The 14,461-nt window shown below is 54.5% G+C and overlaps 1 protein-coding gene across 2 annotated transcripts in view; it reads left to right on the top strand.

Moving 5' to 3' along the window:
* The window catches only part of CACNA2D2 (calcium voltage-gated channel auxiliary subunit alpha2delta 2), a 213,293-nt gene that overhangs the window by 169,128 nt on the left and 29,704 nt on the right, over positions 1-14,461 (top strand). For both annotated transcript variants that reach the window (XM_058031659.1, XM_058031658.1), the window contains exon 5: positions 9,171-9,215. In XM_058031659.1, coding sequence (XP_057887642.1) covers positions 9,171-9,215 — 45 coding nt within the window. The remainder of the gene's footprint in view (positions 1-9,170; positions 9,216-14,461) is intronic.

Here is a 14,461-nt window from a genome sequence, read left to right as displayed (position 1 = left end):
GGGTTGGATGCCTTGTGACCAGGGCATGTGCAGGGTGGGCACAAGTCACTGCATTTTGTAGCAGTGCTTGGAGCTTTTGCTCATCCTCTGGAACAGAAGGATGGGCTCCTGCTGCAGGGGCTCTCTGCAGCCCCACAGAGCTCCTTCTCCAACCAGACCTGGCTGGCTTCCACTGCCAGGGGAATAACAGCAGGACACAGAACACGCCGGGAAAGGCTGGAGCACTGGGAAGCTCTTGGCTCATATTGCCATTCACGGCACAAACCTTTCAGAAATCCACTTTCATAGAAAAAAAAATATTTTTAATAGCACTGTTTGCAACCACTTAATCAAGGTAATTAGGAGCGAGTCACCCAGAAACAATGTGCAGTGATGCGTCACCGCAGAGCTCGGCGCTGCTTTATCAGGACAGCCCAGGCCTGCCTGGGACACTTGATGGACTGGTCCAGCTCTGTGCACAGCCCCCAGGGTGCTGGGCATCATCCCTGCCTGCCTCAGACCTGCCTGCAGCAGCCCCAGCTCCTGAGCAGAGCAGAGGGATGGAGGGGCTTTGGGGCTGAGCCTGCTTTTCCTGCCCTTTATCCTGGAGATGGATGGGCAGGGTCGGAGTGCCAGCACCGCTGACCCTGGCTCTGCAGCTGCCCCCACAGCAGGCAGGGAAAGGGCAGCAGCACAGCAGCACAGCAGCCCAGCTCCTCCTCTCCTCCCTTCCCACCAGCAGCTCGTTCCTGCTGGCTGCAGCTCTCCCCTGCTCTCCCAGCGTGTCTGTCCTCGCCCCGCGCCGGAGTCGGTGACAGATTGAGGCAGGCGCGGTTATTTCTGTGTTTCCATCCAAAGGCGCCGGCAGATGCTGAGTGTTTGCACTGCATTAGTGCTAATGGCAGCCCCATTAAACCTCACTGCAGATGGGTTGCTATGGAAGTCCAGGGGAAAATGAAGCAGGAGCAAGAGCCTGAGCGGCTGGGAGCTGCTGCCAGCCATCACTCACGAGCCGTCTCTACGGGGAAAGTTCCTTTTCCTTTACTGTTTTCTGGTTTCCTTGCTTTTTTCCAGCTCCATCCCAGCCAAGCTGGCCTTTCTGGAGCTGAGCTCAGCCTCCCACCGCAGGAAGCTTTGCAAAGTGCCTCCCTGTTCCCTAAACAACCCTTTACTCCTGTCCTGCTTCATCCCTGCTCCCTGTGCTGTCCACCCTCATGTCTACCAGCTGTGCCAAGCTGGGGCTGTGTCCCAGATCAATTCTGGATATGGGGCCATTTTCCTTGGTCAAAAGTAGCCTTGGCCCCAAGGTCACCCGTACTCTGAGCACGCTCATGAGTTCCCTCAGGCTTGTTTTACTCCAGGACTATGTGGCAGCTCAGAGTGGCATGGTGGGCAGGGATGTGGGGAGGGGTGTGGGGAGAGATTGTGCCCTTCCCTGCCTGCACTGTGGGGGTCTCTCAGGGATGCACATTCACCCTCTGGAGGAGGCTGGGAGAGCTCTTGAAAGGTGAGAGCTGGGTCCTGTTGCCAGAGTGGGCTCCCACCAAGGGACATGGCAACCACCTGGCACTGGTATGGTAGGAAACCACAGAAAATTCCCCATTTGCAGTGACCTGGCCTACCAGTTCTCCCAGTGAGAATCTTCTGGCCTACAGGCTTCCATTCAGAGATCCACTGGGATAGTCTGGCTCCACTCCATGCAGAGCCATGAGGGTTTGTCCTTCAAGGCACAAGCTGGCCCCCTGCTCTGGATGTCCCCAGTTCTGAGCCTGCCCTGTGCTGACCACCCCAGCAGCAAACAGAGGTGCCAGGGCTCCAGCCCACCCTGCAATGCAGCTTTCAGGTTTTCATCCTCTGCTTGCTGCCCTGCTTGGGCAAGGGTCCTGCAGAAGTAGAACTAGCTATAAAAATGCTGAAAGGTCATGCTGAGTTTTTTGCTGCCATCCTTTGTATCCATCCTCGCTGACAAGTTGCCATGTGGCCTGTCAGACATCCCAGCCAGCTCCATGTTCTCCCAGCTCTTTTCCATTTGGGTGCTCTGCTTTCCTCCCAAGTTTTCCTTGGGTTCTTTTCCAGACCTTCAGCCCCATGCCAGCAGCATCAGCAGGGTCTCAGGTGTCCCACACTCCATGCTGACCTGGGGGATGCTGTCAGAGGTGCAGATCTGCACTGCCAGCCACAGAATGCATCCCAGGCCAACATCACCATCATCATCATCACCGTGTGTAGGTGTGCTGGGGCTGCCAGAGCTATTTGTGCCTTTAGGGGACACTCCAGTGCTGCAGAGATCCATCCCCTCGTTTATGTGTGCTTGGCAGGATTACATAAATTGCCTTTAAAAGTTGACTTCTTTATAAGCCATTTTCTGCTTCATAAAATGTTTATTACTGTTGTTTTTCTCCCAGTCTCCTTCCTCGCTGCATTTTCCATCACTATACTGGGAAGCTCCCCTCTTCCTCTGCCTGCTGCCCCTCTGCCTCCCACCTCTCCCCACCTTGTGATGTTGGAAAGGGCCCTTGGAAGGGTCAGAGCCCAGCAGGCCCTTTTTCCTTGGAAAAGAAAAATAGCCATACATTGAGCTGTGGATGTAGGAGCTGCTGGGGACAGGGTTTGACCACGGGGGTGGTTTTGGGGGGTGGTGACATTTGTGGAGGTGGCAGGGGCATCACAAGTGCTGGACAGCCCCATGCTGCTGCCTCCATCTGTAACCCCTGCCTGCAAGCACATGAGGAATAACAAAGCCCAGATAATTTCAAGCTCCATTAGAAACGAAACTCCAGGGAGAAAGGGATTGCTGTTTGCCAAATGGGGATGGACAGGAGCAATAACAGGGACTGTGCTCCTGCCTGCCCAGGAAAGGTGCAGGATAAAGCAGGGATACATGGCAGCGTGGCTGGGTACCCAGCCACGGCCACACAGCCCTGGGAGCTGCATCCCTCTGATCCCTCTGTAGGAAAAGCAAGGCAACCCCAACGAAGGGAAGAATGACAAGGAGGACTCCGTTGATATCAGAAGGCTAATTAATTACTTTATTATACTATATTATTCTATATTGCACTAAATGTAAACTGAATCTGCACAAGCACTCAGCTACACTGAACAAAACCTTGTGACTGTCTGCTGACTGACAATCTTCACACACTCCTGGCCCTGACAGGCCGAGGAAACAAAACACCATCACTCTGGGTAAACAATCTCCATATTGCCTTCTACTTTGGCACAACACAGGAGCAGAGAATGAAATAAGAATTGGTTTTTTCTTCCTCAATGTGATTCCCAGAAAATATCCTTGGGAAGTTGTGCCTTGCTTTCCTCTGTGAAGAGAAATGCAGCCACCTCCCTCCAGGTGCAGGATCCTGCTGCTCCACCCAGCACTGCTGGGTGTGTGTCTGTGGGGGAGCAGCAGTTGTGCCATGCCATGCCATGCCATGCCATGCCGTGCCATGCCATGCCATGCCATGCCATGCCATGCCAGGCCATGCCACGTGTGGGCTCCAGCAGCTGCTCCCGTGGGCTGGGCACAGCCATGCAGGCAGAGCTTTGTGTTCAAAGCAGCAGCAGAAGGGCGAGCGCCAGCTCCTTATCCTCCTTTCATTTTTCTCCTCCTTTAATTACAGATCCTACTTATCAGCTGAGAACAGAAAGATTGTCACCGTAACCTTGCACTTGCCCTTGTAGAAGGTTTACCTAAAAAGTTAGAAAATAAAATCAAATACTCTAATTTGCAGTCGTCTTGCCATTTCAAACCCAGTTTTCATTACAGCACAGAAAGTGCATTGAAGCTGTGTTTATAACCCCCTTTTAGATAACAAATCACATTTTCTTTTGGCTGGCGAGTGTGTAGAATTGATATTTTTTTTTTCAGTTTAATGGGTTTGTGTGTTCAGGAATGATCTCCATCAGCTGAGAGTCTTTATTGTGTTTGATATAATGTCAGCTTTCATTACGCTCGGAGAATTACTGTGCTACAGCACCAACCTTGCTCCTGTAGCGCCGGTCTGGCCGAAAAGCAGAACAAGAAAATCATTCACAAAACCCCTGTGTCAGTGCTGTTCCCTCTTAAAAACCAAGGATGGGGCTTGAAGGGGCTTGACCAACCCCCCATTCTGCAAGACCACTGAGCCATCCATGGCTCCTCCATGACTGTGATGGTTTGGGGTTGCTGGCTTTCCTCTCAATGCTGCTTTCCCTTCCCTTCCCATCCCATCCCATCCCATCCCATCCCATCCCATCCCATCCCATCCCATCCCATCCCATCCCATCCCATCCTGTCCCAGGAAGGGCAGGGGCTCTCCAGCAGCCTCTCTGTGTGTGCTGCCCCCGCTGTGGCACTGGGGTGCACTGGAGGGGAGCAGCAGCCACGCCTCGCTCGAGGCAGCCTCAGAGGAGCAGGACAGACAGGAGATGCCATGTAAAGAAGAATGGCTGGCGAGGTGTGATCAGATAAAACATCTTCTTGGGGAGATGAAAAAACTGTTGACAGGTCACTTAAATATTTCCCCGGCTCTGTCAGAGAGGCAGGGAGAGGAAATTGCTTTTAAAAAAAAGATGCCAAGGCAGATTATGATGACTGTTTCCACCTGTCCTGGGTAATGCCTAGAGCCCCTGATGGTGGATGGGATGCAGGGAATTCACAGTGCTGCAGGAGAAGGATGGGCCCCACCAGGCCCCTTCTTGGTCTGTCCAGCAGCCTGTGGTGGCTGGGGCTAACCATGAATATTGTCCTCTTCTGGGGACTAGGAAAGGATTCATCGTGGAGCATATGGACAAGAATAGTTCTAGCCAGTGCAAACAAAGGGTCAGCCCCTACCAGCCACAGACAGGTTTGGCTTGCAGGTAGGAATTTCTCCCAGGAATCCATCCAGCCCCTCTGGAGCTTGTTCCTGGCTGTGGCCCTCACCCCAGCCCATTGCAGGTGTAGCAGGAGCACTTTCTCTGCTCTGTTGTTCCCCAGCCAGGAGGCTGCTGTGCCCATAGCAGGGCTCAGACACCCCGGGCTGGGCACTCACCTGCTGAGAGCTGCAGCCCCAGCTCTGGCCAGAACCAGCTGAGCAGCACACACCAATGCCCAGGGACAGCCAGGAGGGCTTGGCAGGGTGATGCTGTGGTGGTGATGTGTGTGTGTCCCTGCTCATGCTCTGCTCCTGCTGCCCTAGCCCAGGTGTGAGGCTGCAGGAGCTCTGTGACACGCTGCAGGGTGTCTCTGTATGAAAGGTGCAGCTATAAGCAAAAGCTGCTGCTATTTTCTGTGTGCTTAACGGCTCAGGGACGTGAAGAAGTACCTGAACACTCACTGTCCTCTCAAAGTGCTGATGGCAGAGGAAAGGTGGGCTCATGAGCAGAGTCCCCAGTGCTGTATGGGCACACCAGCTCCTGCTTGCTCTCCCCACCCACTGAATTGCCCGTGGGTCTGACCAGGCCCAGCTCTGGTCACCTGGCTTATCCCCTCACAGATAAGCTGTGCCCTGGGGTGCTGGTCCTGCCACCAGCTCCATCCAATGGCTGGAAAACAGGCAGGTGCCAGCTTGGGATCCATCTTTTCTTCCCCACCACCCTCCGAGTTCCCCCTAACTGCCTGAAGGCAAACTGCTGCAGGATTTGACTCTTCCAGAGCCAATTAAATCTTGAAAGAGATTTGCTGACCACCGGGGTCACCTGTGCTGCTCAGAGAATTGGAGCCCACAGCCCGAGGCTGAGAGGGACCAAAATCAATGTGCTGCAGCAGGATCTGCCTGCACAACTGCCCCGGGGAGCTGCAGCATCCCCAGGGCATGTGATTTGCAGGGTGACCCTTACAGGACTACAGTGAGCAATCCTGTGGAGTCCTACAGGCCCTCAGGAGAGGGATTAGCCAGATTAGGTGATTTTACAGGAAAGCTCTACAGGGGAGAACAAGCCATAGCCCTCCTGCAGTGTCCCTGCCAGCTGTGTGCTCCAGCTGGATGGCTGGAGCAGGGAGCTGAGGTTTTTAGAGTGGTGGCAGCTCTGTGTGTGATACTGTTTGACTGTCACCTGGTCAGGTCGCTGACTTGGAGGCTTGGTCCAGCACCCCTCCATCCAGGCATCTCCAGGCTGCAGTGAGGGAACAGAACACTGACCTTTTCAGCATTATTTTTAGTTGCTGCAATTGTTTTAGGCAAAAAAATATCTATTTGGATGCTCATAGAGGGCTGTGTCAGGGGTTGTGGGGGGAGTGTCCCTCACCACCCACCTGTGTGCCCCTCCTTGTCCTGGGCTTTGTCTCATACCTGTTCTGCTGGGGAGTGTCAGGAGAGCCAGAGAAGGGTCCTCCCTTGTGCCACTGGCAAGGCTCCAGCTTGCAGCTCTCCAGAAGGTCACAGCCTGGATTTTTAATCAGCTTTTCGCTTGGTGTTTGGGTGTGAAAACAGTGAAGGTGTGGAGCACAGGGCACCTGGGGAGGGCTCAAGGGGCTGAGGAAGGAGCCAGGGTGCCTGGAGAGACTTAGGCCTGCAGCATCCCCAAGGCCACCTTCAGGAGGTGCTACCTGGGTCCAGCCTTGGCCAGGGGCTGCCCAGGGACACTGAACCACAAGGGTTTGGTGCAGGTGTGGTGGTTCCTTGGTGGCCTTGCTGGAGAAGCCTGGGCCATGGCTACAGGGACAGCTGCAGATCAGTCTGGGATTGCGCTGAGCTCCCAGAGTGTTGCACTGAGGGTTGCACTTTAGGAGCTGAAATAACCCCACACTTACCCACCAGTGACACAGCCAGGCAGTGCCATTGTTAACACATCCTGGAGCAGCAGCTCCTCCTTGTCAGCCTCCCCTGCAGTGGGAACCAGTGTATGCTTCCTGCAGAGACAGGGACAATATTTTGCCTTGAAATCCCTTGACGTCTTCACCCCCTTGTTTTCTTTATTGGTATTTATTCTGAAAGGCTCGAGAAATACCAGTGCTATTTACACAGACCTGGTGCTGAGTTTAACATGGACCAGAGGAGGAGAGGATTGTATGAAGAAGACAAATGTGGTTTTAAAAAAATATTAGTGAGCAGAAATTGTAGGACCCCTTGTTGCCATGAACACTCATGGCATCTTTCCATGAGAGAGAAAAGATGCATCTCTGAGGGCTCTCTCCCTCCTTCCTGGAACAGACACAGGCTTCCAAGTGGCCAGGACACAGATGCCCTGCCAGCTCCCCCAGTCTCCCTTGGGCCCCATGAAAAACCCCCAGCATCAGGAGGGCTGTGGCAAGGGTTTTGGGCACATGTCAGGGCCAGGGCCACGCTGGTGCTGTCTCTGTGGAAACCTCAGCCACGGCCTGTGTGGCTGAGATCTCACCAGCTGCTCCTGGGGTTCTCAGGGCTTGACAGAGGGCATGGCAAGGGCTCCGTGATCCCTGGGGGAATCGGTGGGAGGGACATCCTTACAGGATCTCTGCTCCCTGTGCCGTGCCCTGTGCCGTGGGAGCGCTGGGGCGGGGAAAGCAGGAGCAGGGAGCGACTGTCCTGCCCGAGCATCATCACCTCGGCTCTCCTGCCCGAGCATCATCACCCACCTCGTGCCCTTTGCACTGCGGGAGAGGGGACCGAGCTTTTCGGAGGAGCCAACGGCAAATAAAATGAATAACAAAGCACCTTCTGGCTGGCCGCTGTTAGTCACACTCACTCCTGATTAAAGATCGTTAAACATGAAATTAGCTGGTTTGTGCTTGGGTCTCCGGGGGTTCCTTTCATTAGGAGGTGCAGATGGCCGTGGATCGGGCACGGGGCGGCCGTGGGGCCGGCAGTGGCACAGCAAGGCCAGATGAAGGGAAATTAATTCTTTTTTTTTCCTTTCTTGTTGTTGTAAACCCCACAGCATTTCACAACAAATCACAGATAATTAATAAGTGTGTTCCCTTAATGACTGGGCTTTTTAATAGCAGAAATTGGAAGATGCTGCGTCAATTTTTTTTTAATATTTCCCCTCCCGGTGCTGCCTTATCTCAATCTCTGAGAGTCGCAGAGCCCGGGGAAGCCACGGGCATCTTCTCTGCTCAGGGAGATGCTGGAACTGCCCTTTGCAATCCCCATTCTGGGGAGACACCTGCACAGCCTGCCAGGGTCCCCTGCTGCTGATGTCCCCAAGATCAGCTGCAGGGCTTTCCCACCTCTTGGGAAGCCGGGAGAAGCCACTGTGAGCCACCCTGGGGAATAATTTTGGATGAGAGGGTGATCCCGGTGAGGGGCAGTGACAGCCAGCCCTCAGTGGTGCCGGGCTGGTGGGACGGGTGGTGCTGCCCAGAGAGCTGCTTGCCCCCACTGGTCCCTTTCTCCAGGCTGGCATGGATGTCACAGTGCCACCGTGCCTGGCACAGGGCTGTGTCCAGGGCTGCCCAGAGCAGGGGCAGGCAGGACAGGGATGCAGTCAGTGCCACGGAGGCTTTGGCCGTGTTTCTGCTGGGGACCAGACCGCTTTCCTTGTTCCATAATGCAGCAATGATCACCCCAGGAAGGCTGCTGGCTGCTGATGGGGATTGACTGGCAGACGGCGCTGCCCGTGTGCCGGCATCACACCCGGTCCCGGCACGCTGGGAAGAGGCTCTGAGTGCCCTTTAATTACCCTTGCTACTGCTACACGGAATGCTGTTGTGACAGCATCGCTGCTCTCCCAATTGCCTCTTCAGGAATTTTATCAGCTGTCTCGCGTCTTGACACTCTGGGAAGAGGAATCCAAGCAGACCTTTCTGCTTAAATAGGTTCTAAATACCCCAAATTAACGACGTGCATTTCTCTGTGGAAGCAAGGACACTTTCCTCCCTGTTTCTGCAGTGCGGGGAGGGGGCCTGGGTGGCTGCAGGGCCATTGCCTGCCACGCTGCCCAAACCTGGCTCTTCTGTGGCTCCTGGTGTTTGCAGCAGAGGCAAAGCACCCTGGCTGTGGGCACTGGTGACAGTGCAGGGCTGTGCTCACACCGGTGTCACTGTCACAGGGCTGGTGGCCCTGCAGTCCTCTGGCTCAGCTCAGTCATGAGTCAGGGAAGCATGGCAGGCCATGGCCAGTCCTTGCAGGGTGGATGTGGAGGATGTGAGGTCCTGAACGCGTGCCAAGGACAGCAGGGCTGGGGAGGGCTCAGTCCCCAGCAAGGTGGCTGCCAGGAGCATGAGAGAGGCACTGAGGGGATGAGTCAGGGGCAGGGACTCCTTTCCCATCCCTGACCTTGATGGCACTGACAGCTCTCCCCTTTCTCTGCAGGAGGAAGACATCGAGTACTACGACTCCAAGGCCGACACTGAATATGTAAGTGCTGTCTCTGTGGCATCTCTGGCACAGCCCCACCCTGGCCCAGGGCTGAGCCCCTCACCAGTCTGTCCCAGCACGGTACCAGGGTCATGGCACAGCATTTGTCACGGCTGTAACCACATTCTGTGCCCGGTGTGCAGCCGTGTCCCCAGCTGAGCCGTGGTGACATCTGGCCACCGGCACCGGGCCTGGCAGCAGGCAGGTGGGCAGGTTGCTCTGCTGCCTGCAAAAGTTTCTAAAATTAAAGCTGGCATCTGAAATTCAAATGAAGAGCAAACCTTTAATTAGAGACTGAATCTAATTCCCTGCCCTACTCGGAGCATAGCCATCCTGTGATTTCTGGCAATCAGTGCTTTAACTGCGGGCCTGGCAGCCCCCATCCCCCGGGGCTCCCGAGAGAGATGGCATTTGCCAGCTCCTCCCGTGGTGACAGCGAGGGGACCTCACTCAGGGGCTGTGCATGGGTGCAGGGAGCTCCACCAGCACTGCTGGCTGCCCTGGGACACCCTGCTCTGCCCTGGGTATCCCTCTGTGCCCTGGGCAACCCTCTCTGCCCTGGAGCACCCTGCTCTGCCCTGGGGCACCCCTCTCTGCCCTGGGACACCCCACTTTGCTGCCAGGTCACCCCAGTGATCCTTAGGTCAGTGATGCTGCAGGATCCTTAGGTCAGTGATGCTCTGGGTGTGAGGCTGCTGAGCAGAGTCCTTGGAGCTGACCAGGAGCCCCAAGCACAGCAGGGCGCAGCCTTGGGGACAGCCCCAGCCAGTGCTGGTGCACCAGGGCTGCTCCTTGTCCCCAGGCAGACCTGACAGCAGATGTGCCATGGAGAGACAGTCACACAGCGGGAGAGAACGTGGTGTTGGCAGCAAACCACATGACCCTACCCAAAAATAACACACAGGTGACCCCAAGAGCATCCAGAAGGCCCTGTGCAGAAGGGAGGGGAGCACCTGGGCTTGATGGGGTCTCACCAGCTTGGGTGACATGCCCTGCACTGACCTCTGTCTCTCCTCTCGACCCTCCTGGGAGTCTGTGCCCCAGAGCAGAGCCAGGGACAGGAGGCTGGAATGGAGGAGGATGGATGGATGCCTTCAAAGCAGAGTTGCTGGCTAACTGCCAGTGTCACTGTCCCCAGGCAGTGACAGCAGAGGGCTCTTGGCAGGGGAAGCAGCCACAGAGGGCTGGGAGGTGGGATGGGGAGGTTGGGCAGATGCTGGGACTGAAGTGGAGGGCACTTGCTGTCCTGGGCAGGTCTCCCTGCCCACAGTGCCACTCATTTACAGCTGAGGATGTCTCCTGTCATTCCCCTCACGCCTGTGGGGAGATACCAGAGGAGGGAGGAGAGGATCCTGCCATGGCTGCTCTGGAGAGGATGGAGCTAATGGGCTTAAAATACATTAAAGGGGATTTTGGATAGAAGTGAAGGAAAAACTGGCTGGTGGTTAAGGCAGGAGGAGACAGCCTGGGGAGCAGAGCAACTCCCAGCACAGGGGATGAGCAGCAGGACTAATGCATCCATCAGGCTGGGCTGGGCTTTTGCTATCAGTGCTCAGGGCAGGGGACAGAAGCTGGATGTCCCCATGCCTGCTGTTCCCTAGTGTCACACCCCAGCATCCTGGTCACATTAGGCAGGATTGGGAAACAGGACAGGGAGAAGGCATCCCGACCTTGGAGCTGTGCCCATGGAGCCCTCCCAGCACAGGGGGCACTGGGGACAGGCTGTGCACAGTGGCATGGCACAGTGTCCCTGGGGCCTGCAGGATTCAGCTCCCTGATCCCTCCCTTCCCAAAGGAGCTGACATATCAAGGAGCAGCAGCCCTGCAAATCTCTCACCAGCCACAGCAGCTTTAGTCCTGCCCTGAGGAGATACCAAGCAAAACTGCAAAATTGGGGTTGTCCTATTGTACATATGTGTGGGTTTGGCAGGGAGGGCACTTCCCCCCCTCTGCTGTTGCTTCCTTACCAGTGCAATCACAGCAAATTTAATTCCAACAAAAATAATGGGGGGAAAAAAAGGAAGATGCTGCTGAGGTAAAAAAGGAGAGAGATGAGACCAGAAAGTCTGAATGGAACGTAATAGTCCTCTCTCCATCCTTTCTTTATTTAGCTTCAGTTTTTCTATTTAAATGGAGCACAATGTAGCTGAGCCAGAGTGGGTGCTGATGGACAATGGCTGCTGCCCATAACTGGGGCTTATTCACAAGCCTTACACTGGCTTTAGCTGCAGTGAGGAGGAAATGAGCTTCTTATTCATCCTGCCTGCACCTCAGCTCCACTATCCTCCCAAACAGACTTTGGATTTCCAAGTGGTTTTTAACAAATGGGAACATCAGAAAATTCTCCCAGGGGTCGCCAAGGCTGTCAGAATGTTTGCAGAAGTGAAGTTTTCACCTTTCCCAGCTAGCAAGAACCATGGGGTTTGTGTGGGGAGAAGTGTTGAAATCAGCAGACAGACTCGGTTGGGAGTCACAGGCAGAACAACACAGAAATAAATTAATTTTCCACCTTTTGTGTTGTGTTCGTGGCAGGGGATGATGCTTGTCAAAGCTGAGCCTGGGACATGGTGTTCTCAGGTGGAAAACAGCCCAGCTGTGTGAAGGTATCCTGGCCCCAAGGGCAGCCCCCAGCCACCCCCTGGGGTCCTGGGGAGAGCTGAGAGTGAGGGGCTGATGGTGGGGGGCTCTGTGCCAGGTGGGGCTGCCCCCTCACCGCTCAGCCCTCTCTCTGCTCACCCTGCTCAGCAAATGCAGCAAAAAGGGGAAGGAGGGGAGGGGAAAAAAGCCCCTAAATGTCAGCAGCAGCAGATGAAGGGTGTTGGAAAATTTAATCTTCCAACTTTCTCAACTAATGTGACATTTGGATTTCCTCACGATAAGCTATCAGCCCCAGAAGTTTCTTTCTTTTGCCTTTTTTCTTTTTTTTTTTTTTCCTATTTTTTAACTTCTCTCCTCTGGCTGGTAATTTAAAAATAAATGGTCTAGAAAGATCTCTAAACAGTACCTTTGGCAAAGATTAAAAAAAGCGAAGGGGGATAGGGGAGCAGGCTGGCGGGAGAGGCTGATTGTTATTTATAACCTGGGCTGCTGGAAAAGCAGGAATGTGGCTGGAGAACACATCATCTCCCTCCTCAGCATTAAATTACTGCATTTCAGGAAAAACTGATATATTTAAGGAGAAAGACCCTTCTGCACAGGCCGGGAGTTTCTCAGCCATGTGTTGGGGGCTGGCATTTATATCCATGATGATCAGAATCGCAGGGTGTTGATGTGAATATTTCACTGGCCTTTCCAGACTGAGCAGGGATGGGAGCCCCTGGGAGGGTGAACAGGCTGTGCTGGGATCTCGGTGTGTGCTCCAGGGGCAGGCAGGGATGCTGCAAGGGCCGGATCAGCCCTGGTTTGTCACGGGGCTGCCATTGAAGCAGCCATCATTAGCTGTGATGGCTGTTCCCATGGAGATGAGCAGCGAACGGGGGGGCTGCATCTGCGGGAGCTGCCGGGGACGGGATCGGCATCGCTGCTGTGCCGGGCACATCACAGCTCCATCCCAGCTCCACGCCCTGGGGACCACCACGGTCCTGGAGCCAGGGGCAGGCTGCTCTCCTCAGCAGCACCAGCCAGCTCCAGGGCACATCCCAGCTCCTCCATCCCGGCTCCACACCCTGGGGACCACCACGGTCCTGGTGCCAGCATTCCTCATCATTCCAGTCCTGGTCCTCCCCTCAGCAGCACCAGCCTGCATGGAACACGGGGCAGGGGATTGCCCAGAGCGTGGCAGCCGCCAGTAAAGCTGTTGGGTCATCTCTGGGTTTTGCCCTCTCTGTCATTTTGGGAGGCTGGAGAGAAAATGTGACTGACAAGCCAGCTGTGAAAGCAGTGGAGGTGGCAAAAGCTCTCAGGGCGTGATGACTTCTTGCTGAAGCAGTAAATATGTATCATATTGATGTATTGCCGTGGAGTCGATTTCTAATGGTGTGTAGCAAATAATATATTCAAAGTGTAGCATTTATTTGTGTTACGTTGTACATAGTGTAACAGATAAATAGATGTTTCCAAGTTCTTTTGAAATGTAATGATGAGGAATGCTGCAAGATCTGGCTGGGGGCCTGCCGAGATGCTCACAGTTAAACCAATATAAATTTGGGAGAACTTGAATTATCTGCTTTGCTCTAATTTAAATTTAATGCAGGATTTCTTCCCTCGGCCTTCCCAAGGTGTCTCTTTGTATCCCCGATGCTCCTGTCCCTGCCTGGGCTGGTGACAGCTTCTCCTACCTTCATGTGGCTGGAAATTAACCCCTTTCAGGGGCCAAATTCAGCCTGGCTTAAACAGAAATAACTCAGTGAGGTTGGGAGATTTGTGGATAAAGGGCAAATGTAGCTTGGATAACATCAGCCCTTTCTGCAGGTGTGTTTGCCATCTAGGTGTCAGTGATGCATGAAGTGCCCCACATATGGATAGCTGTATATTTGTCCCCAAGATCTGTACATGTGCCTCTCCACAGCTCCATGAATGGGAGTAGCCAGACAGCACCAAACCTGGCAGCATACAAATTAGCCCCTCAGAAGTGGGTGAGATCAGGGAATAATGATAAACAGAGGAGCAGTAATTATATACAGTAGTTCCAGCTCCCATGAAGTGGGGAATAGCCATGCCAGCAGCGTGAGGGAAAGAGGGAGGGCTGGATTTTCCAGCTGCTGGTGGTGACAGGGGCAGTGGCTGGGCTGTGGCAGGGTGCCCTGCTGATCTGAGATGGGGAGGGATGGGGAGCTGTCACCAGGAATTTGCTGGGCTGAGGGAAAAAAGGGTTTAGTGTCAAAGCAGAGTTTTTGGTGCTGCAGATGCCCTCAGGCCACAGCTTTATCCCAAAGCCTGTTCTCAGCAGGCACCTCTGTATCCTGCCTGGTGCTCAGAGAGGTTTGCAGGGGTGAATATTGTGTGTGCTTCCCGCAGGGGGCTGAGCCCCATGGGCAGCAGGCTGGGGCCAGATCCACTCTCCAGGCAGCCCATAGCCTGGCACTCCCCAGAGTGCCAGCTCTGCTGCAGCATCACCACTTTGCAGGGGCTCCAGCAGTCTGGTTTTTGCCTTTTCTCCAGATTTAAATGAAATTGAGAGCAAAATCTGGATTTTGATCTCAGAGACGTGGCTCCAGGGAGCTGGGAACAGTCCCTGCCTGCCTCCTGCTTGGCCAGTGCAGCTGTAATGGAGTTCAGCATCTTTCTGGGCAGCTGGAGCCCCCACA

The sequence above is a fragment of the Melospiza georgiana genome, chromosome 11 (assembly GCF_028018845.1).
Source record: "Melospiza georgiana isolate bMelGeo1 chromosome 11, bMelGeo1.pri, whole genome shotgun sequence".
NCBI lineage: Eukaryota > Metazoa > Chordata > Aves > Passeriformes > Passerellidae > Melospiza > Melospiza georgiana.
The sequence above is the reverse complement of the archived record's forward strand: the minus strand, read 5'-3'. Positions and strand labels throughout refer to the sequence as shown.